The 27,996-nt window shown below is 41.3% G+C and overlaps 1 protein-coding gene across 1 annotated transcript; it reads right to left on the bottom strand.

Annotated features, from left to right (window-relative positions):
• Positions 1-240: 240 nt before the first annotated feature.
• Positions 241-27,542, bottom strand: myom1b (myomesin 1b). Its single transcript, XM_084566240.1, has 40 exons — positions 26,593-27,542; positions 24,780-24,914; positions 24,483-24,657; positions 23,661-23,818; positions 23,373-23,465; positions 22,106-22,194; positions 21,803-21,850; positions 20,347-20,508; positions 20,086-20,247; positions 18,501-18,642; positions 17,686-17,885; positions 17,272-17,325; positions 17,025-17,149; positions 16,743-16,926; positions 16,146-16,320; positions 15,943-16,064; positions 13,406-13,423; positions 10,723-10,919; positions 10,518-10,644; positions 9,519-9,703; positions 9,321-9,435; positions 9,087-9,243; positions 8,905-9,011; positions 8,772-8,816; positions 8,549-8,685; positions 8,300-8,444; positions 7,871-7,930; positions 7,627-7,694; positions 7,430-7,543; positions 6,998-7,048; positions 6,652-6,739; positions 6,539-6,577; positions 6,351-6,456; positions 6,024-6,187; positions 5,758-5,794; positions 5,535-5,557; positions 5,313-5,368; positions 4,940-5,155; positions 2,047-2,188; positions 241-1,929 (listed from the first exon to the last, which is right to left on the bottom strand). Exons 1-40 carry the CDS (start codon positions 26,748-26,750, stop codon positions 1,697-1,699), a joined length of 4,812 nt encoding a protein of 1,603 aa, XP_084422366.1. The 5' UTR covers positions 26,751-27,542; the 3' UTR covers positions 241-1,696.
• Between the last annotated feature and the right edge of the window lie 454 nt (positions 27,543-27,996).

The raw sequence follows: 27,996 nt of genomic DNA, 5'->3' as shown, positions 1-27,996 counted from the left end.
ACAAGCCCGATCCATCCAGGACTTAAAGGATCTGCTGCTAATGTCTTATTGACAGATACCACAGCACACCTTCAGGGTCAGGGCTGATTTGGGGGTGACCTACACATTAGTCAGGTGGTCATATGGCTGCTCAGTCTATAGCAATACGTAGCTGAACACAACTGATACTTTCCCACTTCATGGGATTAAAAATGAAGTTCTAAAGTTCCAATATTTAATTACCTGAGTTTATGACAATAATGGAAACTGTTAAACATGTTTAAACAAGCAAACTTCCTTTGGAATCAGTGCCACCAGATAAAGGTGACATAGTCAAACAAATGACTCATAAAATGGATGTTTTATAGCCCCATTTGTACTATAAAATAAATACGCAAGTAAGTACAACCCTACCATTTGTTACACATTCAAATCCGATTCGATGAGGATTGTAGGATCCCAAACTCATTAAGGAGTGAAGTGTGTGCTGTCATTATACCAACACATAAAGCACTTAAGGCCCTCTGCAAATGCATCCTCAATGCATCTTGACTGTGTTCATATTTGTTCTTTAAGCTGGCCACTTGATCTGATCACTCAGGATGCAGGTTAAAACCAGGTGTGAACAGGGCCAGAGAAAATCTTGTGTATCCCTGTGAGTCTGACAGTGATTTAAAAAGATCTCCAAATGATGTGACATTAATTATTCCACTCTAAGTATGATCTACAGGTGGTGTAGATAAACTTCCACTGTCCAAAAATCTCATTAGAGAAAAAACAGTCAGCACAGAGACAAAGATCAGACCTTTTGGACTAATCAGCTTTAAGGAGACTGACCTAAGTGAAGACATTTATGAGGTCAGAGGTCACAGACGGGTGTAAGTCGCAGTCGATTTTCAGGGCAGATATTTGGTAACTGAACATGAACCTTTACTTAAAGGCAACGTGCCACCAGACTGTCCTACACGTAAACACACGTAACAGGAACAAACGAAGCAGACTGGCCCTGCACAGGAGGGAAGTAGCAACTTTCATTTCCCCACAAATTACCATTTGAGTCAGTGAGGTTTCCTCATGACCGATTGTTTTACAGAGGGATTTCTAAGATTGAGGAGCTCAAATGTATATACAGTATTCATGCACTTTTGGTTTCTAAATGTATAAATATGTGGCACTTTTAATTTAATCTCACCCGGTGAAATATTTAAACTGGTATAATAAAAGCTGAGTATATGCAAATTCAATTGAAATGTAGCTACACACTCTGCTTGGAGGACGAGCATCTTTACTGGACCTCTACAACTTTCACACTTGGTGATTTGAATTATTTCTGCTCTGTTTCACACCAAGAATTTTTCATGTTTGCTTTGTTCCTACCTCTAACAAGAGAGGACCGTGTCCCTTTAGACCTCTAATCCCTCGTCACTCAGTATATTTCTAAATCTTCGAGCACAATACACAAAGGAGGGTAACGATGCACACCGATAAATATGACTTCTTTATTGAAGCGTACATGATGAAACACAGAATATATTAAAATCAAAACAAAAGGCAAATAGTAGAAACAGTAAATGATGTGTGGTTATTAAAATACTACTAAACCCATTATCAGTTCCATTAGTTCAAATGTGTTGTTAGTAATATTTTATATAGGAGAAAACATAAAGTCTATATTATGATAAGCCAATGTCAAACTATATGCTTTTCTTTGCTATATTCACTCATTCGGTGTCTCAGCCTTTGGTTCAGGTTCCTCCACAGAGTCTGCAGTCTGCTCAGGGCCATCTGATTGGTCAGCAGTTAGCAGCTGGTCAGCCACATCTGCTTTTACATCTTCAGTTTGTTCCGCTGCAACGTCACCTACAATATTTTCCTTCTTTTTTCCCTCTTTGCACTTGCTCTTCGTTTTGTCTTCTACCTTTTCCACTGGAGGTGTCTTTGCAACAGACTCTGCAAGAGAATATTCATTAGTAAACTTTTAATCGGCGCCATAGCAAAATTACAACATGCTGTAATGTTTCAGATGTCAGAAACACATAGACACGTATTGTATTTAAAACTCCCCACCCTTTCTCTTCTGCATTTTTGTTCCAGTCACTGTGGTTTTCATCTTTTCCTTTGGGGTGTTTGGGCCAAACACAACATTTCCATCCGCATCAGTCCAATAGGAGGTCACCCCCAAGTCAGGTGTTCCCTCCGTGACCTCCAGCTGAGAGGAGAAAAAAATCAAGTGAGATGTTGCCATGCAAAGAAATATACTATAATCATAATCAACCATCACAAAGTGATGTCCACTACTTACCCAGGACGTTCAGTGAGGTCAGACCTACCACTGACTGCCAAAGCAATACATCCCAAAGAGCAAATAATAGAAATCTTCAGAATATAAGCCCTCTATTTATGTCAGTAGTTATCATCTTTGTTTATATGATACTATAGACATTTTACAATGTACAATATATATCAGAAGAGTGATTCTACTGTATACTTCATTAATAATGAATTTCAGTGTCACATATGATATTATACATTTAGTTTCAAAGCTAAAACTAAATGTAGCTCAAAAGATGGCTCTTAGGTCAGAAAGAACAGTGCAATGCTGTACAACTTTAAAGTTTCAACAGTTTCACTCTTCAAAACTAAAAAATTCAAGGTTTCAAAACATTTTACAAGTGTGCACATAGCAGTTTCAGATCACTATTTACAAGGTTTCAAACCTGGAAAACACCATGAGAACCATGATTCGAAATGCTGAGAACTTAAAACATGTTGCCGGCTCTTAAAACTTGTTTAAATAAGATTTCAACTTTTTAAAAAATTAAATGTTCTAAATAAATTGAGTAAATCTGAGCAGCTATGGTTAATTTTTAAACTCTGTGTTTATAATAAAGGTAACACTGCACGCTGCAGTGGTGTAAGAATTCATCTATACAGTATGTTACTGGGTTAGAATAAGATAAAATGAAGGAGTGAGTTTTAGAGAGTTTTTTGCTGAGGCCTGTGCAGGTAAGCTCTCCATAGTGATTATTTTTGGGGTATTGTCTGTATGTGCCACTGCCCCAGTATTGGGGCTGCTGGTTTCTATAAGGAGTCCATGTCCAAGTGTCAATCTTGAAGTTCTGTATCATGATCTTTGGTGACATCTATGGTGAAAGGCAGTATTTGCAAGTCTTGTTTTTTTTGTTGTTGTTTTTTGAGATCCAAAGTACCATTTGCGTGCACCTGGGCCATGATGCATTTTCCACACCCAACAAGTCCTGTTGACTGAAAACCTAATAAGTAAAAACTAAAAAAAAAAAAAAAAAACACACATGTATTGATGTGTGCTCTGCCCAACCCTTCTGGCAGAAAGAAAACTGCCACTGAATGTGCAAGGCTTCTTGTTGCACTCGGTTCTTTATTAGTGTGTTACCTCATGATGTGCTGGATATCAGATCGGCCTGTCTAGATCTATTTATATTGTTCTTTTTACGTGTGAATATTTGTGTCCGCGGTGCCGTCAGTTTGCAGTCCAAAATTAGCTAAATCTGTCATAGTGGCCATACAAGGGGCCCCTGGGGTGAGTTACTTTAAAAGGATACCTCAGATATTTAGCATAACGTTGAGAGAAAAACATTTTAAAAACTGTGTGAATTTAATCCTGCATAGCTAATTATTTGGACGCCTTTGCTCAGATACCTTTTTTACACATCTAGCAAATCCTGGAGAACATGAATTCAGTTGAAACCTGATCTTCAAGTGTATGAGATGCAAAGCTGATAAAAAGGAGGTAGTGATACTAGTTCTTGTGTTACTATTAATGAAATAAACTATGTACAAGCTTTATCTTATGGGACAGGTCGGTAATCTATCTACTGGATGCCTTTAGTGTTGAATGGTGACCAGACGAGGAGAAACATTAGTGTTTTCTAAGTTACGTCTACATCTAAGCTGCAAGTATCTAGATCAAGGCTGGATTATAGTAGTGGGAAGGGTGGTCTCCATGCTGGTGGCTGATCTTCACGCTGTCCAACTCTATACAGAAATGGGGACTGGGAGTGAAAAAGTGAGCAGAAACAAAAGAATGAATCGTGAAAGGTGAAGGGTTTAAAACCAAGACTTTAAATAAATGAGAAGGAGGAGGAGGAAGTGTGGGAAGTACATGCGTTTCTTTTATTATTAGTCTCATCGAGAAACAGGGGAACAGGAAGTGAAGCAGTCATCACTACTGGTGTGACCTCACAGTCATCATTATATTAACATCACCATAGTCATTAATCATTAATGATGCACTGTGAAGGGGACGTCGTAACAATGGTGGATAACATCAACAACAGTTAACAATGTGGAGACAGTGGGCTGACATTCAGTGTTCACTACAGACAGGGAGACAAAGTGATTGGGAATACAGTGGAACAAACACAGACGTAACATCTGATGAAATTACACATGATTTAACCCATTTGCTACTCGTTTCGTTTACTTCCAAAGCACACCACCAGGCAGCCTAAAATTCAGCAGGTCTCGACAGGCAAACGTTACAGTAAAACTAGAAATGGCAGTGATCAGAGTTAAGTTTGCTCTGCTTGGTAAGCACTTTTATCTAAAGTTATTTAACACTGACTTTGTGTGTTAATGAGTTTCATCTACTATATCTACACAACATTGAGTCTATTACCGTGATTCCTTCATCTAAAGCCAACATTTGCTTCACAGCGTGACACAACGTTACACAAACAAAAAGTTGCACCTGTAATAATTTGAGAGTGACAAATAACTTTGTCATGTTCTGGTTAGATTTCTTATCGCTGGACCAAATGTGTACATGTCAATTAACTGTTAACTGCAGGGTTAGATTCAGCACCTCTAGATTTGATTTTATATCCCACACAAATATGTAAATCCTACACATTTGTGACAAGATTTGGACCGCTTTTTATTTTTTCTTGCCGGCCGCCTCGTCAGGGATGAAGACACTTACGGTGAAGTCCCCGCTCTCCGTGCCGTACTTGTTCTTCACCAGGATGCTGTACTTGCCGGAGTCTGACGTGTTTACAGCGGTGATGGTGAAGCTGGCGAACTTGCCCGACTCAAACTTCAGGATGCAGTGCTCGTCGGACGTGATCTCCCTGTCGTTCTTCAGCCAGGTGACCTCTGGCACGGGGTTGCCGGAAATGTTGCAGGTGAGGTTGAGAGCCTGAAGGGAGGACGACGGGCAACACACACTAATCATATGAGGCCTTTCTATCCCCTCCAGAGAGACACTTATCCTCTATTTGCTCTCAAAGTAGAGGATAAGTGTCTCTCTGGAGGACAACGGTGCATGTGTTATTGAGCTGTCTGATGTGGTTTACCTTGCCCTCCTGTATAGTCACCACATCAGGCAGGCCTCCTGCTACTCGAGCACGATCTAAATGAAGCAACGACAGGCGAAAAGTACGATTATATTAGCTTTGCTTTTATTTTGCTCGAGATAAAACTGTAGCTGCAGCATTGGAAACTATGTCATCTGACCCCAAAACAGGCAAATATGAATGTTAAAGCAGTGAGTCCAGCGTAAATACAGTATCACTTACTTCTCTCTGCAGTAGCAGCAGCTCTGAGGAAGTAAAAAAAGAGGGAACAGCAAATAAGATCAAAGGTTAGGAGAATCAGAAGTGAAAATGAAGGCTTAATCTGCATTTATTTATTTTCTTTAAATCGGCAAAACTGCATCTCATGCGTAGAACTTCACGGATGTTTGGTTGGTGGATACGTAAAGCTGACAACATGATGGTTATTGAGAGGTCTGTAACTTACTTCAGTCTCTGGAATTCTGCAAAAGCATCATCGAACGCTGCAAAACAAAAACAAGTTGCACAAATCTGAAGGTGGTGTACTAGTCAAGAAACACAGCTTTATAGTTCGTTTGGCCGGCATGCAATAAATGGCGTTAAAAGTGAACATAAAAAAATAAGTCTGCACATGTCATGCACATAAAACCTGGCTGACTGCACAATTAAAGGCAATAACAGATAAGACACACAAACTACAAGGTTTAAAGCTAAACATTTAAACATCCTCACCTTGACCAGAGAGATCAACAGTCCTCCTCAGGCCTCCCTTTCCATCATTGAACTCGATGGCATATTTGCCCATGTCTTTCTCCGTGGGCTCCGTGATCTGGAGCCACAGCTGCTCCCCGACCACGCCGCTCTTTATACGGTCGGAGAAGGAGATCGCCGAGTCCCTGTAGGAGACAAGATGCAGAAAAATCTAACAGTCCAGACTGGTCTGTGACGTAAAGACACAAAAACCATGTCAGGGCACGCACACATGGTTTAGTCCTGAAGAGATATTAATGTGTGTAAATCAAATATTCTGTTAAATATGAATATAAATCAAGAACCCACTTGTAGTGCCATGTCACTTGGAGTAAATCGTTATAGTAGCTGACGAAGGTGTAGAGTCGGATGCCCTCATCTGTGGTTGTAATCTTTAGTGGAGTGGAGGAATTGGCTGCAAGCACAAAACGCTCATTTAAATGCTCATTTTGAGTTTAAAATGAATCGGATGCAACATTAACTGTTGGACTACTTACCGATAAAACTGAAAACTTCATTCATCAAGTCTTTGAAACCTTAAAGAGAGCAAAATGTATAAGCTATATTTCTTGATGGAGTACATTTGACGCGAGCCTGGGTATGAAGTTACCTTGATCCGTCAGGTTCAGTGTGGACTTGTCCTGTCCTCTGTCATCCTTCAGAATAACCTCGTACACACCCGCATCCTTCTTAGAAATCTGTCAGTCAGAGCAGCAAAGTCAGATTCGACCAAAAATTGTCGACGTTTCATAAATAAAACAGCATTCATCTGAAAAGAGACTTCTGCTAGGGATGCTGCAGAGAACACATGTAATGACGCAAGTGCAAAAAAGCCAACACACAAACAAACAAACGAACAAACATATATTTAAACAAAGTAAAAACGTAAAGCATTCTCAGGCAAAACCAGAAGTGGCCTTTGTGGCCCGTGGTGATAAGAGATAACTGAGCCCAACTTTTAGTCTTCTGCACATCAGGCTGTCGGCACAGTCTGCAGAGGAGTCGCGCTGCAACAGGACAAATGTGACATCATGTTCAGATGTGGCGTTAATCGTATGAGGACGGCATGCCACTGTACTGGGACAGATGTTTACAGACAACACAGTGAGATATGAATGATTTATGAAGAGAAGGCTAAATGAAGGTTAAATGAAATGTAGTGTGAGTTAATTTAATGGCGCTGGCACAGGTAGGTCTGATAATGTGAAGTTAGAGGAGTCTGGGAGTTTTCTAGAGAAATGTTTTAACATCCCTCCTGGTTATTACTCCAACTCTCTCCACCTTGAGGTGAAAGATCTCCATGTAAAGAGAAAAAATCAGAGCTGCACAGTCATATATGTCAATAAATTGTACAGTATATACCTTCATTTCTTTTCTCATATTCCCACCTGAGCAATCTCCAGTTTCAGGACTCCCTCGGAGAAGCCGAGGTGCTCATCCGCTTTGATCTGGTGTCCGTCTTTGTACCACATGGCGGTGGTCTCCTTCTTCATGTTGCCCACCTGACCAGCAGAGGGGACGTCTGAGAGTTAAGATACTCACTGAATACAGGACAGCTACAAACATCTGCGGGGCTCAGACCCACCTTGCACTTGAGTAGAACGCAGCACTCTGGTGTCACCTCGTAGCCCAAGTACTCGATGAAGTGGGGACCTGGAACAAATGTGACATTTATGAAGACTGGACTAAAACACACAACGCAAACAAGCCCTGCATCTGACCATCTTTTTAAGCTGAGATGCCAATCATTAGCTGATTCTGGGTCATGTTATAGGCGAAACAGCAACTGATCAAGAAAGTTACAGATCAATGAGTCAACAGTGCCATACCTTGCTTTCTGAACCATTCTTTTCTCTGGAACTCGGATTCCTTCTGCAGCTGCTTGAAAACTGCGAATAAATATAGTTTACAGATTTTATGGCTCAAAGCAACAATCAATCAATAATACCTAGCCTGGAATCTAACCATGACATGTGCTGATGCCATTCAGTTAACATACAGTAGTCTAAGCTGCTCAGTTAAATGTTTTTACTGCCCTCTAGTGTCGAGAAGTGATCTGAGGCTGATTGTGTTTGTTATACGTATATTGTACAATGAAGTATCTATGCATCTATATATTTGACTGTCTTCCAAATCTTAGGTTGGACTGTGTATATTCAATCACATGTATTTAATATTACAGAAAAATAAAGCCAACATTTGTCATACTGGCCAAAGTCAGATTTTGTTTGTTTGTTTGTTTGTTTGACTGAACGTACCGTCTCCGATCAGCACCAAGCTGGACTGGTTGGTGGCTTTCCCGTCCTGCATTTGGAAGGTGTAGGTGCCCTCATCTGCCGGGGTCAGGCACTCCATGATCATCTCGATCACGCCAGTGTTCTTGTCAAAGTTGGTCTTGTATTTCTGTAAAACCATAAAGAGAAGAGTTAACAACAGATACTGCTTCTTAGACACACTACTGAAACAAGAAATAGAGCGGAGAAGTTTTTACTCCGACTCTTTCTCACCTCCCCCTGAGAGAGAACATTCTCGTTGAAAACGTAATCGATTTTGCCGTTGGAAGATATCTTCTCCGCCTGCAGCCAAAAGCGAACTCTGCCTTTCTCCAGCATCTCCACAGCCAACTCTGACTTCAGGGGAATAACTGGTGTGCAGAAGAGGACGAAGAAAGAGTGAGAGCCAGTTCACGACACACTTAAAAGCAGCATGGAGGAGATGTGAAGCACTCACTCGGGAATTTGTGGTCATGGCTGATCACCAGCAGCCTCTTCAACTCTGACAATCGTGAGAGAAAGAGATTCATTAACAGAAATGATAAAGAAAGCAACAGCTGATCTGCTGTTCCCTGGTTTTTGTAGCCTACCTTCCTCAGAGAGAGTGTAGCTGGATGAAGCACCATCAGTGTGGGTGACGAGACATGAGTAAATGCCAATGTCCTCCTCCTCAGGAGCGTTGAAAACAGCTTTGGACCTGCAGAAAAAGTATATTATTTAGGTAAAAGCATTCCATTTGCATTCAATTTGTCTCAACTTTAAGTCATCTCACTTGTTTCCCTTGGTCTCTGTAGTCAAGCGGGACGTTTCTGTGATTTCCTCGTAATTCTTGGACCACACAAATTTGGAGTCGGGGGTCATGTCACAGCATTCGAAGTTCATGGAGATGATACCATTATCATCCACATCCACAACTATCTCCTGGGTGCCTAAGATAACACAGAAGGAAAAGCTAAATAACGTGTTTTAATTTGCAAGGTGCTCATCATCATCTTTGTCATCCTACCTGGTTTGGTCAAAGCAGGAACTGGTTCTGTCACGGATGAAGTTTTTCCAACGCCGGCTTTATTCTGAGCGCGCACACGGAACACATACGTCTCACGTTCCTTAAGGTTCTCAATCTGGAAATTGACAGAAGATAACCTGATAAAACATCAGCTGCCGCCACACATGAGTATGAATCTCCCGCTGCAAAGATAAAGACCTTCATGAACGTCTTCTCTGTAGCCTTGGTGTTGACTCCTCTCCAGGCCTCCTCTGGTGCGTCCGCTTCCTTGATGTCAATGTAGAATCCGTTCACAGGATCGCGGCCCTGGTACACGGGCGGTTTCCACAGCAACACCAGGGAGTCGCTTCGCACCTCTCTAATCTGCAGATCATGAGGAGGTCCTGCAGTCCAGGACACACAGCCAGACACACATGATGTTATGCGGTTAAAAGAAATTCATAGTTTTTGCAATTTCATAGTGACCATAAATCGACCAGTGGTTGCCAGAAACAATTACGTGCACAGAATAGAGGAAAATGCTCCCACATTGCTTCTTGTTTCCTGTTTATGTGACATTATGATTAGTCCTTAGGATGATATCATCAGTACTTGCTTTAAACCGGGACAGTATGCTCTCACAGAAATATCCCACGGTAATGCATTTACAGACGAAGGTGTGGCCACCAATCTGGCCACTGCTTGACTTCACTAAGTGGAAAAAAGACCTTCAGCTGGGCGTTTGACTTTAATCATGTCTGGTATATGTATAAACATTTGCAACAGAACAATATTTCATTTCAATGAAGAATAAATTCGGGCAGGCCTCGAGACTTACCAGAGACTTAGCAGAAAGAATTACCTTTTCCAGTTTCTGACTATAACTATATTAATTTATATTTTTCTATCAAAGTGGGCGATCACTCTTAATGGGGTGTTGCAACTATTTAGTACTGGACTTGTGAGTGAATGCAACAAAGCAAAGATTTCCTGACGTCGTGAAGCCTCTATTATCGGACAAGATCCAATAAAAGAGAATGTATCCTTGTTAGCCTTTACTCTGCGTGTTATATGCCAATACCTGTCCAAGTCTATGATCCACTTATTGTACAAGCATCTCCAGGACTCCTAAAAGACAGAACTCCAATGGCAGAAACCCAAGTATTTCTGCTGAATACAAATATTCTCCTAGCAGGGAAAAGACGAGGTTTAACTAACCTGGTACAGCAATGGTCCATTCCTCACACAGGAAGGTGTCACTGGGCAGTGACGGGATCCCCACGCCTGCCATATTAGCTGCTCGCACCTGGAACTGGTACTTCCTGTTCTCCTTCAGGTCAGACACCTGTAGACACAACCAAACACAACTTTTGTTCTTAAAACTGTAAACTAAACATTAAATCTGGATTTCATACCAACTCACCCTGTAGGCCCTCTCGCTGACAGCCTTGATGTTGGCCTCGTGCCACTTCCCCGGCACGCCATCAATGACCTCACGGTAATCCACAAAGTATCCGGTAATGTCAGCACCTCCTATGCATGTTGGCTGTTTCCAGGCCAGTACCATGGAGTCACGCACACACTCCAGGATAGTGATGCCATAGGGTGGAGTGGGAGAGGCTGAGAAAGAAGACTTAAATTAACCTCATGGAGCCTCAGCAGGGCAACTGATGTAATGGGAAACTGAAGCACTAAAATATTGCCAAACTTCTTTTTCACTGCTGCACATCTGCTGCGATTCATTTTGAAACTTACATTTCAGAAATGGTTTTATTGCAGCTTTGGATATATTGTTGAGCTTCAGTGTTCCATCCAGCTGTGGTCTCAGTTAGACTTTATTATTATGGTTAAAAAGAATAGTCAGAAATGTTTAGAAATATGCTTATTTGATTACAACTCCTTATGTCTGTGCACTAAATATAAAGCCACAGCTAGAAGCCTGTTAGCTTAGTCTAGTTTAGCATAGCAAAAACAGAAGAAAACATTGTGTCTTGCTAATAAAACCATGGGAACGTAACATGTACAGACTTAATGAACATGATTAACAGGTTAATTTGTTCTTCTAGCAGTTTTAAGTTTAATCTAAATTAAGCTAAGATAAGATAAGCTAAGCTAAACTACTTTATGTTCTGGCTCTGACAAACTTGATAAGAAAACTGCTTATTTGATTTCCACTCTTCAAGACTGTAAACTAAAATTAAAGCTCAGCCAGCAGCCAGTTAGCTTGCCTTAACTAAGCCTAGCAGAAATGCAAGGAAACAGTTATGCTGGTTTGTAGCAACATAATCCACCTTCCACATTTATAAAACTCAGAAATTAACATGTTCTATTTGGTTGCATGTTATCCACTGCTAATAAAACAATCAGCACATGACAATATAAGTAACATGCAACTGGTAGTTCACGTACCAGCAGAGATAAGCTAAGCTAAGTTAAGGTTGTCTCAATTTTATTAAAATCCACCGACCAGCACATCTTATTAGTTACATCTGACTATACATTCTGTGGTTGGCCAGTGTTGGTGTGTGTTGTTCATAAAACAATTGACACATGGATAAAATAAATGCTAGCAATATCTAGCAGTTTAAGCAATAACTTATGCATCATATTATGTTACTACAGTGTAATCTGTCTGTAACTTCATATCTAAGAGACAAAAATTAGAGTGGCATCAAACTTGATTGGGATTTATGTCAGTACTCTAAATATGAAGCCTCTACCAACTGCCCATTAGTGTAGCCTAGCTTAGCCTACAGAAAGGGCTACATACTCCAACAACCAGCATCTCTACAACCCACTAATTAATATGTTTTATTTTGCTGCAAGTCCAATCATTGTGTGTTGCTAGAAAAACAAGTAACACACAGTGTGTCTGGACAAACAATAAGTTAATTAGTTCTTTTACTAGTTTTGAGCTAAACTAAGCTACTTTACAGTGCATTCTGGCTGGTTCATACCTAAAATGAGACCGGTGTTTACCTGACAAGTAAACAAATAAGCATTTTATTTTTTTTTTTAAATCTCAAACTACTTCTTAATATAATTAATTGTTAGGGCTAAAGCAGTTAGCACAGTTCTATGGAATAAAAGTACACAGTGATTTCAGAGAATAGAGCTTTCTACAAAAGCAGGATCATGTAACACAGTGAACAAAAATTTGCCTGCCAATGCTCAAATAGTCATGTGAACTTGAATGTGTCCAAAAGTGTAAGAGAGGTGGACATCTGAAGACGTCCATCAGCATTCTCCCAAAAAGCTCTCACAAAGAGAAGAATCCTGCTCTTGTGTTGCTTGGTTGGCCCAGTTAAGCACAGGGTGTGATTAACTGGCTCTCGATAAAGTGTGTTAAAGTGCTCTGGGTACTCAGAGGATTGAGTACAACGTGTTGTGGGAAGTGGTGTCCAGAAAGCGTGACAAGTAAAGTCTTGGTTATGTTGTGCTTTACGGTGACTTACCTTAAAATTTATAACAGCAGAGCAGCTGACATACTGTTTATTATTTTATGTCAAACAGAAACTGATGTAACATGGGAAATCCTGTTAATCCTTGTTACTTTGAAAGTTTGGATAGCATATTTTCCTGGATCTTAAAGGGTGGGGTTTTATATTTGTAGTTTCATTTGGATATCATCCGGATTTGACGTCTTTGCTCACCTGCCGACTCTCTGCCGGGCCTCGTTCTCTCCCGATTAGCAGACGCGTCTACAGAGAACTTACGTGCCTGTCGGGCCTCAGGCTCAGTGGCTGCCTCCACACCTTGATCCTGAACCTCAGCAGTGACTGGGTCTAAGTGCTCAGCCGTGATTGTGTCAGTAAGCGGGTCAGAAACTAAGCCTGACACGGACTCTGAGAGCAGGTCTTGTGCCAGGTCAGGGGCACGGGTCACACTGCCTCGCTTGCCCCACTCATTTTTACACTCCTTGGGCTGTGTAAGGCCTGAACTAGCAGCCCCGGCCCCCTCCCTGGCTTCAGTGTCAGTCTGAGCTTTATTGCACTTTTGAACAGTGTCAGAAGGGGACTGGACAGTTTCATGCGTGTCCGTCCAGCGTGGCCTGTGCTCAGTTAGTTGGCCTGCGTTACCCCCCGGCCCCATCTTCGGCAACACACCGTGTGGGATGCCGCCCCCTACGGGTGTTAGCAGAGAAGAGCAGAAGAAGCTTTTTAAAACAGGCAAAAAAAAAAAGAGATCCATTCACAGCTCATATCTCTATCACTCAACATTCAGCAAACACAATGACGAAGCATAAACATTAATACAAGCTATATTCATCAGATCAGCCTATCAAATACAACAGAATGTCTTCATCTGACTGGGAGTGGAAATGAAGACAAGATGACCAACAAGTGACATCCATGTGAGGAGGCTTCATTTGGGATTATGAGAGCATGCAGGCGTGTAAAGTAGAGCTGCCAAATAGAGCGAGTGTGTGGCTTTGTGCCGACCCTTTATAAAAATACTTAAGTAAAGGTGCCAACAGATTTCATCGCCTCTTAGATTTCAAAAGATGATGCAACTTGTATATTGAGCCTGAACGCTACAGCAAAGCATGATCTAATTCTTATGAAGTAGTGCTTGGTCATCATTGTTTGTAGATCATATCAAATTGTAAATAAACAGTAATATTGGGAGAATAAGTAGTAGCATAACCTTACGATCACCCTAACTCATACTCCCTTAATCTGCTCATCGTCGTCGCTGCTCTCTGTTGATGTGTATTGTCTTTTTATGCCTTGTCTTGTCTCCTTAGTGATTTGTACTGTCTGCATTGTATTGTTTGACTTTGCACTGTCTCTCGTCTCTATGATCATTCCCTTGTATTGAACTCAGTCCTATGCCTTCATGCAGCTCCATGGTGCTGGAGGAACGTCCTGTCATCTCACTATGTACTGCCCCCGCTATATACGGTTGAAATGACGACAAAAAAAACCTCTTTGACTTTTGACCTTTGAAAATAGATCCCCTGAATGTGACATTACCAGTATTATCTGCCTGCATGAGAAATTCGTTGGCATCCTTACTGAGTGTGTTCCAAAAGGGAAAACCGAGCATGCTGCTCGGCACAAAGCTGGCCAGTGAACAAGAAAAACATCCAGAGGCTGAAAGGAAAGATGTGTTAGTGATAACACAGAGAGAGGTTTTAGGGAACACATGCAGGAGGTCAGAAAGAGCATCTCTCACAGCAGCAGCATTGTTTTTGTCACTGTTTAATAAAATCATTTATCAATTTTCAGTTGAATTGAAATGAATATACCAAGTAATTGCTTTACACATAATCCTGAATTTGAATGAATAATTCATTATTGTAAAGGATAATGGAAAAAAAGCTTTTTGACTATTCAGTGTGATTTAGCGCAGTGCTGTCAGATCCAACTGAAACCAAATAGCCTTTTTTGTCTGTGCAACTGTGTTCTGTAGCTAAAAATAAGTTCAGTAATTTAATAATTTCACCCTAGCATGTGTCTTTTTAGCATAATTACCCAAAATAATAGTTCCATCATTAATGTCTATTCATGAATATAGCTATATATATTTTACAAAACGCTGAAGTGATTTAGATGGGCTTGTGTCCAGATTGTTCATTACAGAGCCACAAATATTATTATTTCATGTAGTTAAAAGGCTCCAATTAGATATAATGAACTGAAATTACTTTGGAATACTTTTTCTGATGTGGGAAACTGCTCTGCTTGTAGAAAGATAGCCTATTATGAGAGTGCGATGTTAGCTGGCCAATCGCATAAAAAGCAGGCCAGTGTATCTGTAATGGGTCTGTGTGTGTCTTTAAATAAAGATTACATAAAGGAACACATTATTTTCATTAGTCAGTATGATTAGTTGCTAACAGAGATGTTAGGACAGAGAACTGAGTGCAGTTAGAGAGTGGGAGCAGTTCTTGTTTTGGTACCTTCAGCACAGTGTGGGGGTTGCCGGCACATCTTGTGCCCAGGATAGGTGAGTGGAAATGGGGGTAGGTGATGATGGTGGAGTGTGACATTGCCCGGTTTGCAACAACCGCTGAACTGGATCGTACTGACCCAAATTAGAGGAAGTCTACAAGTCCTGACCCCGACCCTGCCTCAGGCTGTGCAGGGAGGAGGAGGGGGAGGTGGTGGGGTAGATGTGGCTGGGCAGGTTGGTGGGTAGGTGGAGTGTAGAATAACGGGAGGGGATGACAGAGTGGGACCATAGTGGAGGAAGTGTGGAAGTGTGGATGATATAAAGAGCTGAAGACATGTTTCAAGAACAGCCTACAACACATTATATAAAAATACCAACAAAATACTCCAAGGTGCAACATTTTTCCGTCATTTGAAAGAAACTACCCTGAGGAAAAATCAGTCATCGGTCTGTGGTGTTCAGTGCATTCATGGAGTCATTTTGTTTAACTTCACGTTTCAGTTTCTGGTTTTCTTCAGAATACATCACAGTCTGAAGGAAGAGTTTGTCTTTTATTTAAATAAATGTATTTATGTAGATATTCCAATAGCAATATTTATTAAGACAAAGAAATTGTTGTCTCTGTTCATCTGTAGAAATTTACAAAAAGTACACAACAAAAAAAGACCCTTCTTCTAAGACCCTCTGACTGCTACAGTACCTGACTGTATTCAGATTTACTGCATCAACCCTCCATTTTACTCACCGATAGCAGCCTTCACCTCCACAGGCTCCGACTCCGGGGAGAACTGGCTGAGCCCCGCTGCATTCACTGCCCTCACCCTGAACATGTACTTCTCTCCTGTCATCAGCCCGTGGCAGATGAACCTGCAAATAGATTTGATCAAATGTTCATAGAGCCCATTGTGTCGGAACTTGATAAATATAAAGATAGAGGAGTAACTTTACCTGGTTCCTTTTACAGGCTTGTTGTTGCATGGCTCCCACACGTTGCTGTCCAGAACACTGGCCTCAATGTAGTATCCTACCAACTCTTTGGCATCGCGAGACGCCTCCCAGGACACGACGACGGATGTGTCTGTGTTTCTGGTGGGAATAACTTTCCCTGGGGCAGATGGGATGTCTAAGGACAAGAACATATAACATATAAATCTCCTGCTTTTGGAAATCATGTATGTGCAGTGCTGTGCAAAGGTTTAGGCCACTAAATGTAAAGTTAAGTTGCCATGAATTGTTTTTATGTCATACTAAATCAAATAAATATTTGTCTTGGCTTTAAAGTATAAGCTCATAGACTTGCTCACGTTTGGTCAAGAACTTGCCACAGTTCTGTGAATACAGACTGAGGGTTTTATAGGAACAACACACTCCACAGTAGCGCTCATTGTTCTAAAAATAGTCCTTTTTGACTCTAACATTATGTTTTGGTTACTGCCATGCTGCAGAACAAACTCTGGGACTAATCAGGCGCCTCCTGGTTAAGAACCTAAACATCTAAAATACTTTGGCACAGTCCTGCGTATTTGTTTGTGTGTGGCTCCTGACCAAGCTTGTCTCCAACTGTGGTGGCCTCAGTTGGGTCAGACGGCTCTCCTACACCAGCGGAGTTGCAGCAGCGGACGCGGAAGCTGTAGGATTTCCCCTCGGCGAGATCAAACAGCGCGAAGCGAGGAGATTTTACCGGGATCTCTGTGTTCACCCTCTGCCAGCTGTCAGTGCCGGACACACACTGACAAACAAAGAGCAAAAGAGGCGCTGCCATGTGAGAATGTCAGACGCAGGAAAAATGATTCAAGTGTTTTATTATTATAAATGGTTCCAATTTACCTTTTCCACATAGTACATGACGCCCTCAAGGCCCTTCTCTCCTGGTGGCTTCCAGCTCAGCACCACATAATTCTTGGTGGCCTCAGTCACCTGCAGCTCAAGAGGTCTGCCAGGAACGATGCCCTCTGATAGTCAATGGATAAAGAATTAAGTCAGCAGCTGAGCAGCAAAAATACTGGCAAATTTGACCATCTATCCAAGACTTGTAGAAATATTGTTGATTGCCGATAAAAACGTGGTTTCCTACCTGCAGGCTCCTCCTCTGTGACTATAATTTGGCCGGTCCAGGGAGCAGAAGTACCTGAGAAGAGAAGTATGATCATAATATTACCAATCTTGTATCTGGTAAAAGTTTTAATATTTTCATACAACTTTCCATTTTTTAATTATCAGTTTCTCAAATCAAATTTCACTTTTGAAAGTGGAAAAACTAAAAACTGACCAATTATAGTGAGAAAACTATACATTTTTCCAAAAACAACCAAATAAAAAACGAAAACCTGTTTCATACTGGAGTTACACAAAAATAGATATACTACTCTAATTCTTTGGCCAACTCTATTTATTGCTGTTTATCTGCTGTATTTACTTTTATGAGCTCTTAGGGGTAGGATGTCTTTGACCGGGTAAACTGTAAAGTCAGATTCCTAGGCTGCAGTACCTCTCATACGCGCGCGGTCAGCCGGGTCCATGGCAGCCACCGCCTCGGACACTCTGGACGGGCGGCTCATGCCAGTCTTGTTGACAGCACGCACACGGAAGACGTAAGAACGGCCCTCCACTAAACTGGTGACGGGGAAACGGGCAAACTTGACCGGCGTGTCATTGCACTGAATCCAGTGGGTGGTTCCAACCTCACACCTGTGCACATATATGAAAACATCAGTCAGTGAAACTTACCTTTACAATAAAGATGTGACCAATATTGTACTGTACTTCATTCAGGATTTTTAATATCATTGTTATGTTTTTGGGTTGTCGATCCATAAGTAATTCCATTCCTCTCTTATGAATATAATTTCTCCGGAAATTTAATCAAATGTCAAATGAGCCAAATTGTTTGGTAGATATTATACTTAAAATGTGTCACAGATATTTAATAGTATAAAATGATGAAGAGATGTTTATACCCAAAAGTCACCTTCACTTTTTTTAATGACTCTAGGCAGACGTACACGTAAAATGTAACTTCACTGGTTGGTTGGACAAGCATGCAGCCTTGAGCTGGTAATACCAGTTGCTCTAATTTTAGATCAGTTTGAGCTCCTGTAGTTGGTACTTTCTTGTGGTAGTATCCTTGCAGTTTGTCTTGTAGAGTGTCTCAAAGAGAGAAGAACTTGCAATGGATTGAAGAGAAATAAAATCACTCTTTCAAGTTGCAATTCCCCTCTTAATTTGATAATGGGACATGTATGACAGACATTTGTAAAAATACTTGCAAGTATTGGAGTAACAGGCAGCTACACATTGACTGACCTATCCACAAAGTAGCCCAGGATGGAGTTACCGCCATCGACAGCTGGCTGCTTCCACGTGACAATAATGTAATCCTTGTTGGCATCCAGACAGCGCACATCCAGAGGGGCTCCAGGCGCTCCTTCAACCTCGGCATCAGCATCTAACAGATACAGTAACAATAGCATCAGGCCTGTTAGCATGAATGCTATATACACGGAAGACGTGTCAAACACAAGCCAGATAGGAGGACAGAAGTGCCTTGAAGTGAAAGGGGATAAAAGAGGTGACCCTTAAAGAAACACAATACAGTCTGCAGAAGTCTGTAGGTAAAGCCACACCATTATATTAGCTGGGTACAGTATAAAGGAAACTTTAAAAACAATATTTAACATATACTTTTATTTAACAATGTGTTGGCTCATTGAGGCATCCAGACAATAAAAGGATCTGAGCGGCCTTTAGCTTCTCCTAGAAAAGCTAGACTCATTCCATGGCTGAGCTCTCTGAGAATAGTGTGACAGCAGCCAGGATCATATAGCGATTTGTTATGGAGACGACTGTACCTGGTGTGTTCTTTACTGGGAAACCCTGTTACAACAACAGGGTCTATTTTCTAGCCTGTTCATACTCAACATGGTTCTTGTGTATTAGCTCAAGCTCCAAAGGTCAGATTGTCTCTGAAGACAACAAAGATAAGCTTCCCTGACCACTTTTTCCATGGCATTCAAACAGATGCCAGGGAGTTGCCACTCTGTGGTGTCTCTATTAGAGGTATCCTATTTAAAACCACACTCACTCACATTCAAACGCTTTGTTAAATGTGGTATTATCACCAGGTGCCAGGGGACACGCTGTTGTGACTTTGACCTTGATTTGATGAGATACAAGAACAAAGCTATGGGATTATTACAACATTGTAAAGATTTGAAGGCTGTTAACATGTTATATCAGACATTATTAATGTGGGATATATATATATATATACATATATATATTCATAAATAGGTCAAAGCTTAGATAACTGTAAGTTATGGTCCCCATGAAAGCGATAGCAGAGTGCTATTTGTTTCTGCATATTTACATGTTTGCATGTAAAACAGGAACCTTGGAAGGCCCCTCCCAAAATGGCCAGTATGATCTGATTGGTCAGCTCCATTGGCCTGAGAGGCTTCCTCCCACCGTTTCGTAGGAGCTCTCCTACCGCAGTGCTGCTGGTGAAATAGATGCAGTGGGAGGAGAGGACGGATGGGATGCAAAATGAGTGTACGCCCCCAAGTGCAGGATGAGTCACCAGCATTTTTTTGTTGTTTTACAGGAAATGATAAATGTTAAAATACCATTAAGAATGCCTATATTCTTGACAGTTTTTATTTTTATTTTTGGGCCAGATAATGATCACATATTCAGTAGTTCTACACATATATACAGTAGAAACACTGAGGTGTCAAATTTGATTGTATGGAGGCTTTAAGGGGTAACGGCTGGCCATTAAAATCTTTGCGCATGCAACCACACTGTTGAGAGGATTTAGATGCACATACTTAATTGTTCAATATTTTATCCACTGATGTGAAATTCTAACTTTCATAGAGGGTGTACCCACCTCTGACAAAGACATAGGCCGAGTAGGTTTCATATCCAGACTTGGTGGTCACACGCAGGGTGTAGAGCCCCTCATCCTCCTTGTTGAGGTGCGTCATTGTCAGTGTGGCTCGGTCTCCACTCCAGTGCATGTGGTGCCATTTAGAAGGAGACAGAAGAATATCTGGAACGAATGCCAGTGAACGTTTGACGTTAGATTTTGTGCGTTAACGGCGCAATACGCTGTAGGCACTGTCAAAAACTGTCAGAGTCATCTACGTACCATCCCTGTACCACTGGACCTCCGGCTGGTAGCGGTGTAGGGCAGGGTAGATGATGACTGTGCACCCCAGACTCATGGTCTCACCCTCTCTTCCAAATGATACACCAAACTTATCCACAATGTGAGTGCGGAAGGTGATGCCATACTCAGACACTGGGCCATCTATAGATGAAGCATGAAACAGGCACGTATAATAATAACTAGCTCATCAAACCTTTAGCTTAACCATAGCAGATTGTCTCACTAAAGGGTGATGTAAGGGTTAATGTAATCTAAATAAGTGAAACACTTTTTTATTGTCATGCTTGGTGAAACACAACAGACGTATAAAATCCTACTTTAAAAACACTCCGCAGTCAATAATTCAGTAGGATCTTCACTGTGATGTTAGTCATTTGTGCATTTAACACATTTGCTGTGTGTCTAGAATTAAATAATACTTTAATTCATCTAAAATAAAAACAGAAGGGCTCTTTTTAGCTAGATATTCTAGAAAGAGATGTATCAGTGTAGACACTATCATAGCAACAAACTGTATTTTTATTTAATGCAAGATATGTATATATTTATATACATACTAAGACAGCCCTAAATTACATGAGAACATGAGCGTTCAACGTTGCATATTACCAGAGTGCTCATTTTGAATTGGAAACGTTGAAAATCCTTTCCAAACTAACTACAATCACACAGTTTCAGGAGAATACTGTGAACTTTAATGTGAAATTTCTGTGAAATTTCTACACAGAAAAGCGGTGGCCATGCATTAACTCATACTCAGTGGAAATATCAAGTTCACCAAAATGTGTTCAAACCAGACTCCTGTGAACCTGTTACCTCCAGTAAGGGAACCTGCATTGGCGCCACAGCATCAAAGAAACAAAAAGGTTGTTAACGCAGTAGCACCCCACAACTGTGCACCCAGCATCCCACCACCCGGCACCCAGAGTCACTCATGTGCTGTACGAGTCACCAACAACCCAGCAAGAGATATTATGTTGATTATGTGACATTGTACGACAAATCCATTGAGCATTTTCACACAGAAATTCAGAATTGTGAAGCCTTTTTAGCTACTTTTAGCTCATTGTTTTGGTTTGACTGCATGCAACTTTGCTGCTGCATCAACCTTGTTACAGTAATAGCCAAGTAACCGTTTTTAGCACTTATAAAAAATGAGTGGCACATGCACAGCTGCAGTCAACAGACATACAAAGTTAGCTGGTAAAATGAAAAATAAAAACTTTAGCATTAGGGGTAAAAAGACAGATGTTCTTTTGGGGACCAGGTGCAGACCAGAAGAAAGTCAACTGTGGACCGTTTTTTCTTATATGGTGACAAGAAAAAGGGAATTTTTAGCTGCAGCAACTTGTTTGGACTTGTTTTGACTTATTTTGGGATATTTTCAAGCCCCTGTTGGCCTAAGAACATAAAACCTGACAAACAGCAAATTTACACTTACGTCTAGGAGATGGCAGGGAGTCATCAATTTCACCTTTGAACCCTAAGGAGGATAGCAGCAGTCGCTATTAATACATACAGCATATAGAGAGTATTGTATGACACCCTTTGATGGACTGAATGTATTATATCAAAATCGTTGCTGATATCATTTCCATTTTAGAAAACACATATTTCACACTGATACACAATCGTTAAATAATTTGGAGGATATAATAACTGCATTTTCTTCTTATTAATTATCATTTTGCGATCATGATAGTATTGGGGATTAACAGTGGTATTGGTGGAAACCTACTCTTGACGACAATGGAGGCAAACGCGGACAGCTCTCCCTTGGAGTTCATGGCAGAGACACGATACTGCGCCGTGTCATCAAAATCACATCTGAAAAAGGAGAGTATCAGCTGATCAGTGTCCATGATATGCACATCCCGTCACTTCAGGATTCACGTGTACGGCACCCATCCCCCCGACTCAACCTCAGCCCTCTCAGCCATGTAAATTATACCAACTATGTGAGCCCCAACTGTAAAGCGTTCCATAACTCCTGGCCAGGAATACTCTGGCAATAAATAGAAACCCCTGGTGATGTCATTTGCACAAGGTGCTGTGTGTCTCTCTACATAAATGTACCTGAGCAAGAAAGTAAAGAACAGAAACAATGAATTTAAAGCAGGCGCGTGTTTTGGTTGTTTATCAAAATAGCCCAATGTGGTGTTGGATAATTTTAGATGTGCTCGTTGTTATCTATAGCAGCTTGGAAAAAGATTTGGAAGTTATCTGGCTCACGGGCCTTTAGCGTGAGTAAGTTTTGGCAAGTCAAACAATGTCAAACGCATATATCAACACCTGCCACACCACAAATTAAGGCTTTGGTTGTACGGACATGACATTTCCAAATTGGCCCAATACTGGCTGAAAGCTGAAGCCAGAGCTAAATTACCTTAAACTGACATGTATATTGAAGCTTATTTCCCTCTTGAAGGTCAACATTTTAAATTGCTAAAAATATTAAAGCAACAGCAAGGATTATTTTTCTCCCCCTTCTGGCAGTAAGAGAAATTACACCAACACTGTCCCCGTGTATCACTACAGTTTGCACACCATCCCTCTATTCTCGTCTTTCATCACCAACAAGGAAAAGCCACACAAATGGCGCTGTGTGTTTGTGCTCGCTGTTGATTTGATTTTTTAGACAGTAATCGTTCCCCTGAATCTGAGTTTTTTTCTGATCTGAAACCTTTTTGGATGCTATCCTGGTCCCTAAGTTCCCAGGTTTCTATTTCTCATTCAGTCTCAGGCTTCTTCCTTTCAAACGCATTTGGATTTTTTTCTGGTGCCAAAAACTGTCAAAGATGGCAGACAACATACACAAATCTAAACTTTACAAAATCCCTCCACAAGCTAATGATTTTCATCAGTTTATTCTGGATCTACAATCTACAGAATCATTATGGCCATCATGTTATTGATGGTAAGCTCTGGCAGAAAATATTTCTGTGGCTTTTTTAGAAGAATGTTTTTAAGGTACATTTAAGGTGGATGAGCAAAGCTACACCTACCTGTTGATCTCCAGTGAGTGCACGCTGTATCTGCTCTCAAGTTTATACTTGCCAGGGCTGGCAAGGGGGTCAATTGACACATTGTTTTTGTACCTTGTGGTGACAGGCAGAGGACATGAAAGAAGACACACAAAGGGAAGCAGAAAAGTCTTGAAAAGTATGAAACAGAATAACGGAGAGAAAGTGTGGAGCCATGAAAACTGGGTTCACATTAAAGGAATGAGGAGGACGTCGACAGGACAGACTTAAGTTTGTATTGTTGGCGTTGGTTGTGTGTCTGTGACCTACCAGACGACCCGGGGGTCCGGCCAGCCGCTGACAGTGCAATGCAGCCGCACACACTGCTTCTCCCACACAGTGTGGGAGCGAGGTTTAATCACAAACTCCGGGGCGTGCATCAGGCTGTCTTCGTTTATACGCTTGAAGTGCTCCTCGTGTTCATGGATCTGAAGTTAGCAAAGTAAACCACTCAGCTCAGGTTTATCTGTGCCAATCATAAACTCTTAAACCAAAACAATTCTGCATGATTTCTCAAAGAATTCACAAAGCATGCTGGAAGCAAAAACAAATCTTTTACATCCACAAATTTGCAGAAATGCCAACCTATGTTTTATGTCTTTTATACATGCCACATGTATGCACTTTTCACTGAGTTATGGGTTTGGTTGTTCATCATGTTTTATGAATAGCTGAGGATGCTGATGCCCCATCTAGTTGTGCAATGTCCAGTGACTCAGAAAATTACATGAAAACACAACGCTGGACCGCTGCTTCGCTGTGTCTCAAGAAACGTGATCTCTTCAGGAATTTGTCACCCAGTAGTAAGGCTACTATCTGGCAGAGTGGAGACAGATAAATGCAGTGAGGAAGTAACTGTGGCTTTTATGATGCTCATTGAATGGCTGGGTACTACTTCACATAATCACCCAGGGACATAAATAACTCCCTTGTGTTACGGGTAGTAATAACAACCACTTAACCACAGGCACCCATGCAGCACTGCAATTAATCCTGGCCGGTTACACTAACACTGATTTAATTTTGCTGTGAAGTCTGATATGCGCTAAGTTTCCCATGTGATTTGAACACAGCAGGAAATCCTCCACTGACCGTTTTGCTCAGTGAGATGCGCTCGGCCGACTCGCGCATGGCCTCCTTCCTGGAGATCAGCTCTGACCTCTCCATCTCCAACCCACTGGTGAACAAATCTCTGCGAGCCATGTGTGCAGCAGTGCCCCTCACTCTTGTTTCCTCTGTATTTGAAAATCCTGTAGCAAAATCGTCGCTAGGAGTCGATTGTGCAGAGCCAGCGATGGATGTATGGGGTAAGGAATAGCATTAAAATTGAAATAACGTGTTGCAAAGCATTCTTGGATTTTCAGCTCTGTAGGGTGAAGTGTTTATTACCTGCCCCTGAAGATCGGCACTACATAGCCGATGATTTGGTTCTCTTTATCCACAGCCAAGTAAGTTGGCTTGGCTCTCTTTGGTATGGGGCTTAGTCTGCTCTCTTCCAGTCCAGAGTGGGAAGACACTTTAAGACTGAGACAAACAGAATAAAATCAGTCCTATGCACAGCCAGACAGTGCAACTAACAACATGTGTATGTATATGTGTGATAAATTCAAGGCCAAGGGTTGATGAGTTGTTGATTAAAGAGATGGTGGAGATGGTTTAGTTTTGATTTTACACCTGAAAAGTTTTCAAGATCATCTGATACCAAAGTCACAGAGGAAAACAGTAATCATTCAGTCACTAATCGACAGTTTTATAGTAACTTCATATAATAAGACACTGCAGTGCAGAACAAAACCGCAAATCGAAGAGTACAACAACCATTTTAACCCAAAAGACGTTCAAATTCTGACATGAAACTCTTTTAAAATCTCCCTCCAGTCTTTATAACGTGCATTATCAGACAGGCCACAGTTTTTCATTGGCAACCCTATCTGCGGCTCTTTAAAAAGGGGGGTTGTGGATTCACAGTATGAGATATCAAGAACTTGATAAGGAGGCAGGGGCAAGAAGGTTGACAGGCCAGCTGCCCTCAGTTCCCCCTCCATCTATCTGGGTCAGAGTCCTTCTAGCTCTGGCCGAGTATATACTCTTGACTTTCCAGAAAAACTTGAAGAGAGGCTAACCAACAACCACGTTATCGTAGCCACCTCGACTGTTAAATCGACACTCAACACTGATTTGGGGGCTGGTGGGCTTCCCAGCTACGAGTGTAAAGGCAACGATCAGATGGAGTTAGTAAAACCTAAGCCCTGTGACCTGTTCACACTCTCCAGGCCAGTCTATTTAAAGATTTGGCAGACACTGTGAAAGATAGGATCAATATAAACTGGGTGTTTTGTTATTCCAAGGACAGACAAGCTCAGTGTCCCATAAATATTGGATTTAGATAGATAGATGATGGAAACTCTGTAGGGAATTTGTTGTATATTTCTTTTGTTTTATTGATTTTGACTGTTAACCTCTAACAATATGCATGTCTCCCCATTAATGGACACATTTACTATTTGATCCAGGCATTGTCTCTCTTGTAAACACTTGCCAGCTGACCAACACATCAATAATTCTGATCAACAGATGCAACCAATTACTATTTCATGTCTATTGAAAATAAAAGGAAGCAACAAGTTTTTCAAGATGCAATTATCAGCGTCAATGTGCCCATGTTTTAAGATCCAAAACACAGTGCTTGTGTTCAAGTGGACAAGACTGATACACTATCACTTCTTACTTTCACTGTAGCATGGTATGCACAGGTCAATATGCTATTTTCAGTAACAACTCCATTACATAACAATGCATTTCCTTTTACCTTATCTAACAACTGGACGAGTTATTTCCCATAAAGCATTTTTGTTACCTGGGGATGATGGATTTATGACTTAGTCAGCATGCATGAAAGCATACAGTGCTTCTCTCATGCAAAGAGCTTCATGCAGGATTCAAAGCTGTCTCCAGTCATTATAAAGAGCAATAATCCTCAGGTGTGTGTTGATCAAAGTGAAAGAAGGGGGAGAGGGTTGGTTACTTGATCCCAAAGCGGTGACGGGGGAAGTGATCCAACAAGAGTGATGGAAGGGAACTTGATCAGCTGGGGAGGGGTAGATGAAGGTGTTAGGGAGCTACTAGGACTTTCCTGATGACAAAGAAGTGTATTGATGAAGGTATGATCCTCCATCCTCCTCCTACCCTTCCTCCTCCTTACCCCCTGCTCCTGGAGGCACTGCTGCTGCTGCTGCTGGCAGCAGCAGCATATCTGGCGCTGGACTGGTACAGGCTCATTTTAGCCTCCGTCTCCTTGCTACGGTAGCCACGGTCGTAGTGGCGGTGGTGCTTCTGGTAGAAAGGTATAGATCCAGACATCCTGCAGGCCGCTCCTTGTACAAGCCTCTGAGTCTCTTCCTGCCTATGTGTTTGTCTGTCTAGTTAGTTAGTGTTCAAGAGCATGTGGACTTACTGTTATTATAATATATTATACGTTAATCATAACTTCAATTTGATAAGCTTTGTCTTTGCTGAACATGGAAAAACAAACTGCACTGTAGTGTAACAGAAGTATTCTAGTCAATACTTCCTTGATCTAAAATCTGTACATTCAAACCTGCAACATATCAAGACATAATATGATTTCCAGGCAGTCAGGCACATTTTCAACATGCTGAGACATTCAATATGCAACAATTACAACTGCCTGGCATTGTCAGATCTTACCCCTGCAGAGGCCGCGTACCCTGGACAAAACCGCCCAAACTCCAAGTGTCAAAAGAAAAGCTGGCCCAAAGCTTGATATCCCAGCAAAGCTACAGGTAGGTGCGCACAGGGCTGCGGTCTACACAACAAAAATAATGTTGGCCCTTGCCAGGGTGTCCAAGCAGCAGTCACAGCCTTTTATGGTGAGGGTGGAGATAAATATAGCACAGAGCAGAGCTGTCGGCTGGGGGGCAAGACATGTCCAGTAGTGCAACACATTTATGGGTGCAGGTCTCCGCCAATGAGCAGGTAAACAAACAAGGGGGATGGTTTGTATTATTATACACTGCCATTCAGTAATCGTTCAGGTCCTTTTTGAGCTTTCTATCCAGTTTATTGATGAATGAAATGTACAGAATCTGCTTTTGATTAAATTATGCATTTCTGGATGGGTATGAATTCTATTTACATACGTTAATTTATTCATAGACAAATAAGTTCAATCAATATTTAAGCATAAGACACACAGTATGGCGTGTCTGTCATTTATGAATATGACCACCTTTAACATCAATGTCATGTCATCCAACTTGATTTTCCAAGGCTCATTGATCCTAAATATTGGTTTCATTTGCTTTAGCTTATATTTAATTCTAATTTCTGCATTAAAATCTCGCAATAAGTCAAGACTAAATAATAACAGTGATAATAATAAGCCAATGCTGGTTAACCTCCAGCAGCCTTTGTCTTGTCTTTTTGTCTTTTTACTGCAGCAGCTGTGGCTGTCACTGACTTCAGCTATGCTATTGTTACTCATTCACATACAACAAATGCCAGTTACCGTCTCTTTGTCACTCTCTCTTTCAGTACACAAACGTCCCCTCTGGTCATTAACAGCTACTATAAATCAAAGGCAGGG

Source organism: Chelon labrosus (assembly GCF_963514085.1).
Source record: "Chelon labrosus genome assembly, chromosome: 18".
Classification (NCBI taxonomy): domain Eukaryota; kingdom Metazoa; phylum Chordata; class Actinopteri; order Mugiliformes; family Mugilidae; genus Chelon; species Chelon labrosus.
Note: the sequence above shows the minus strand (reverse complement) of the source record. Positions and strands in the feature narration are given on the sequence as shown.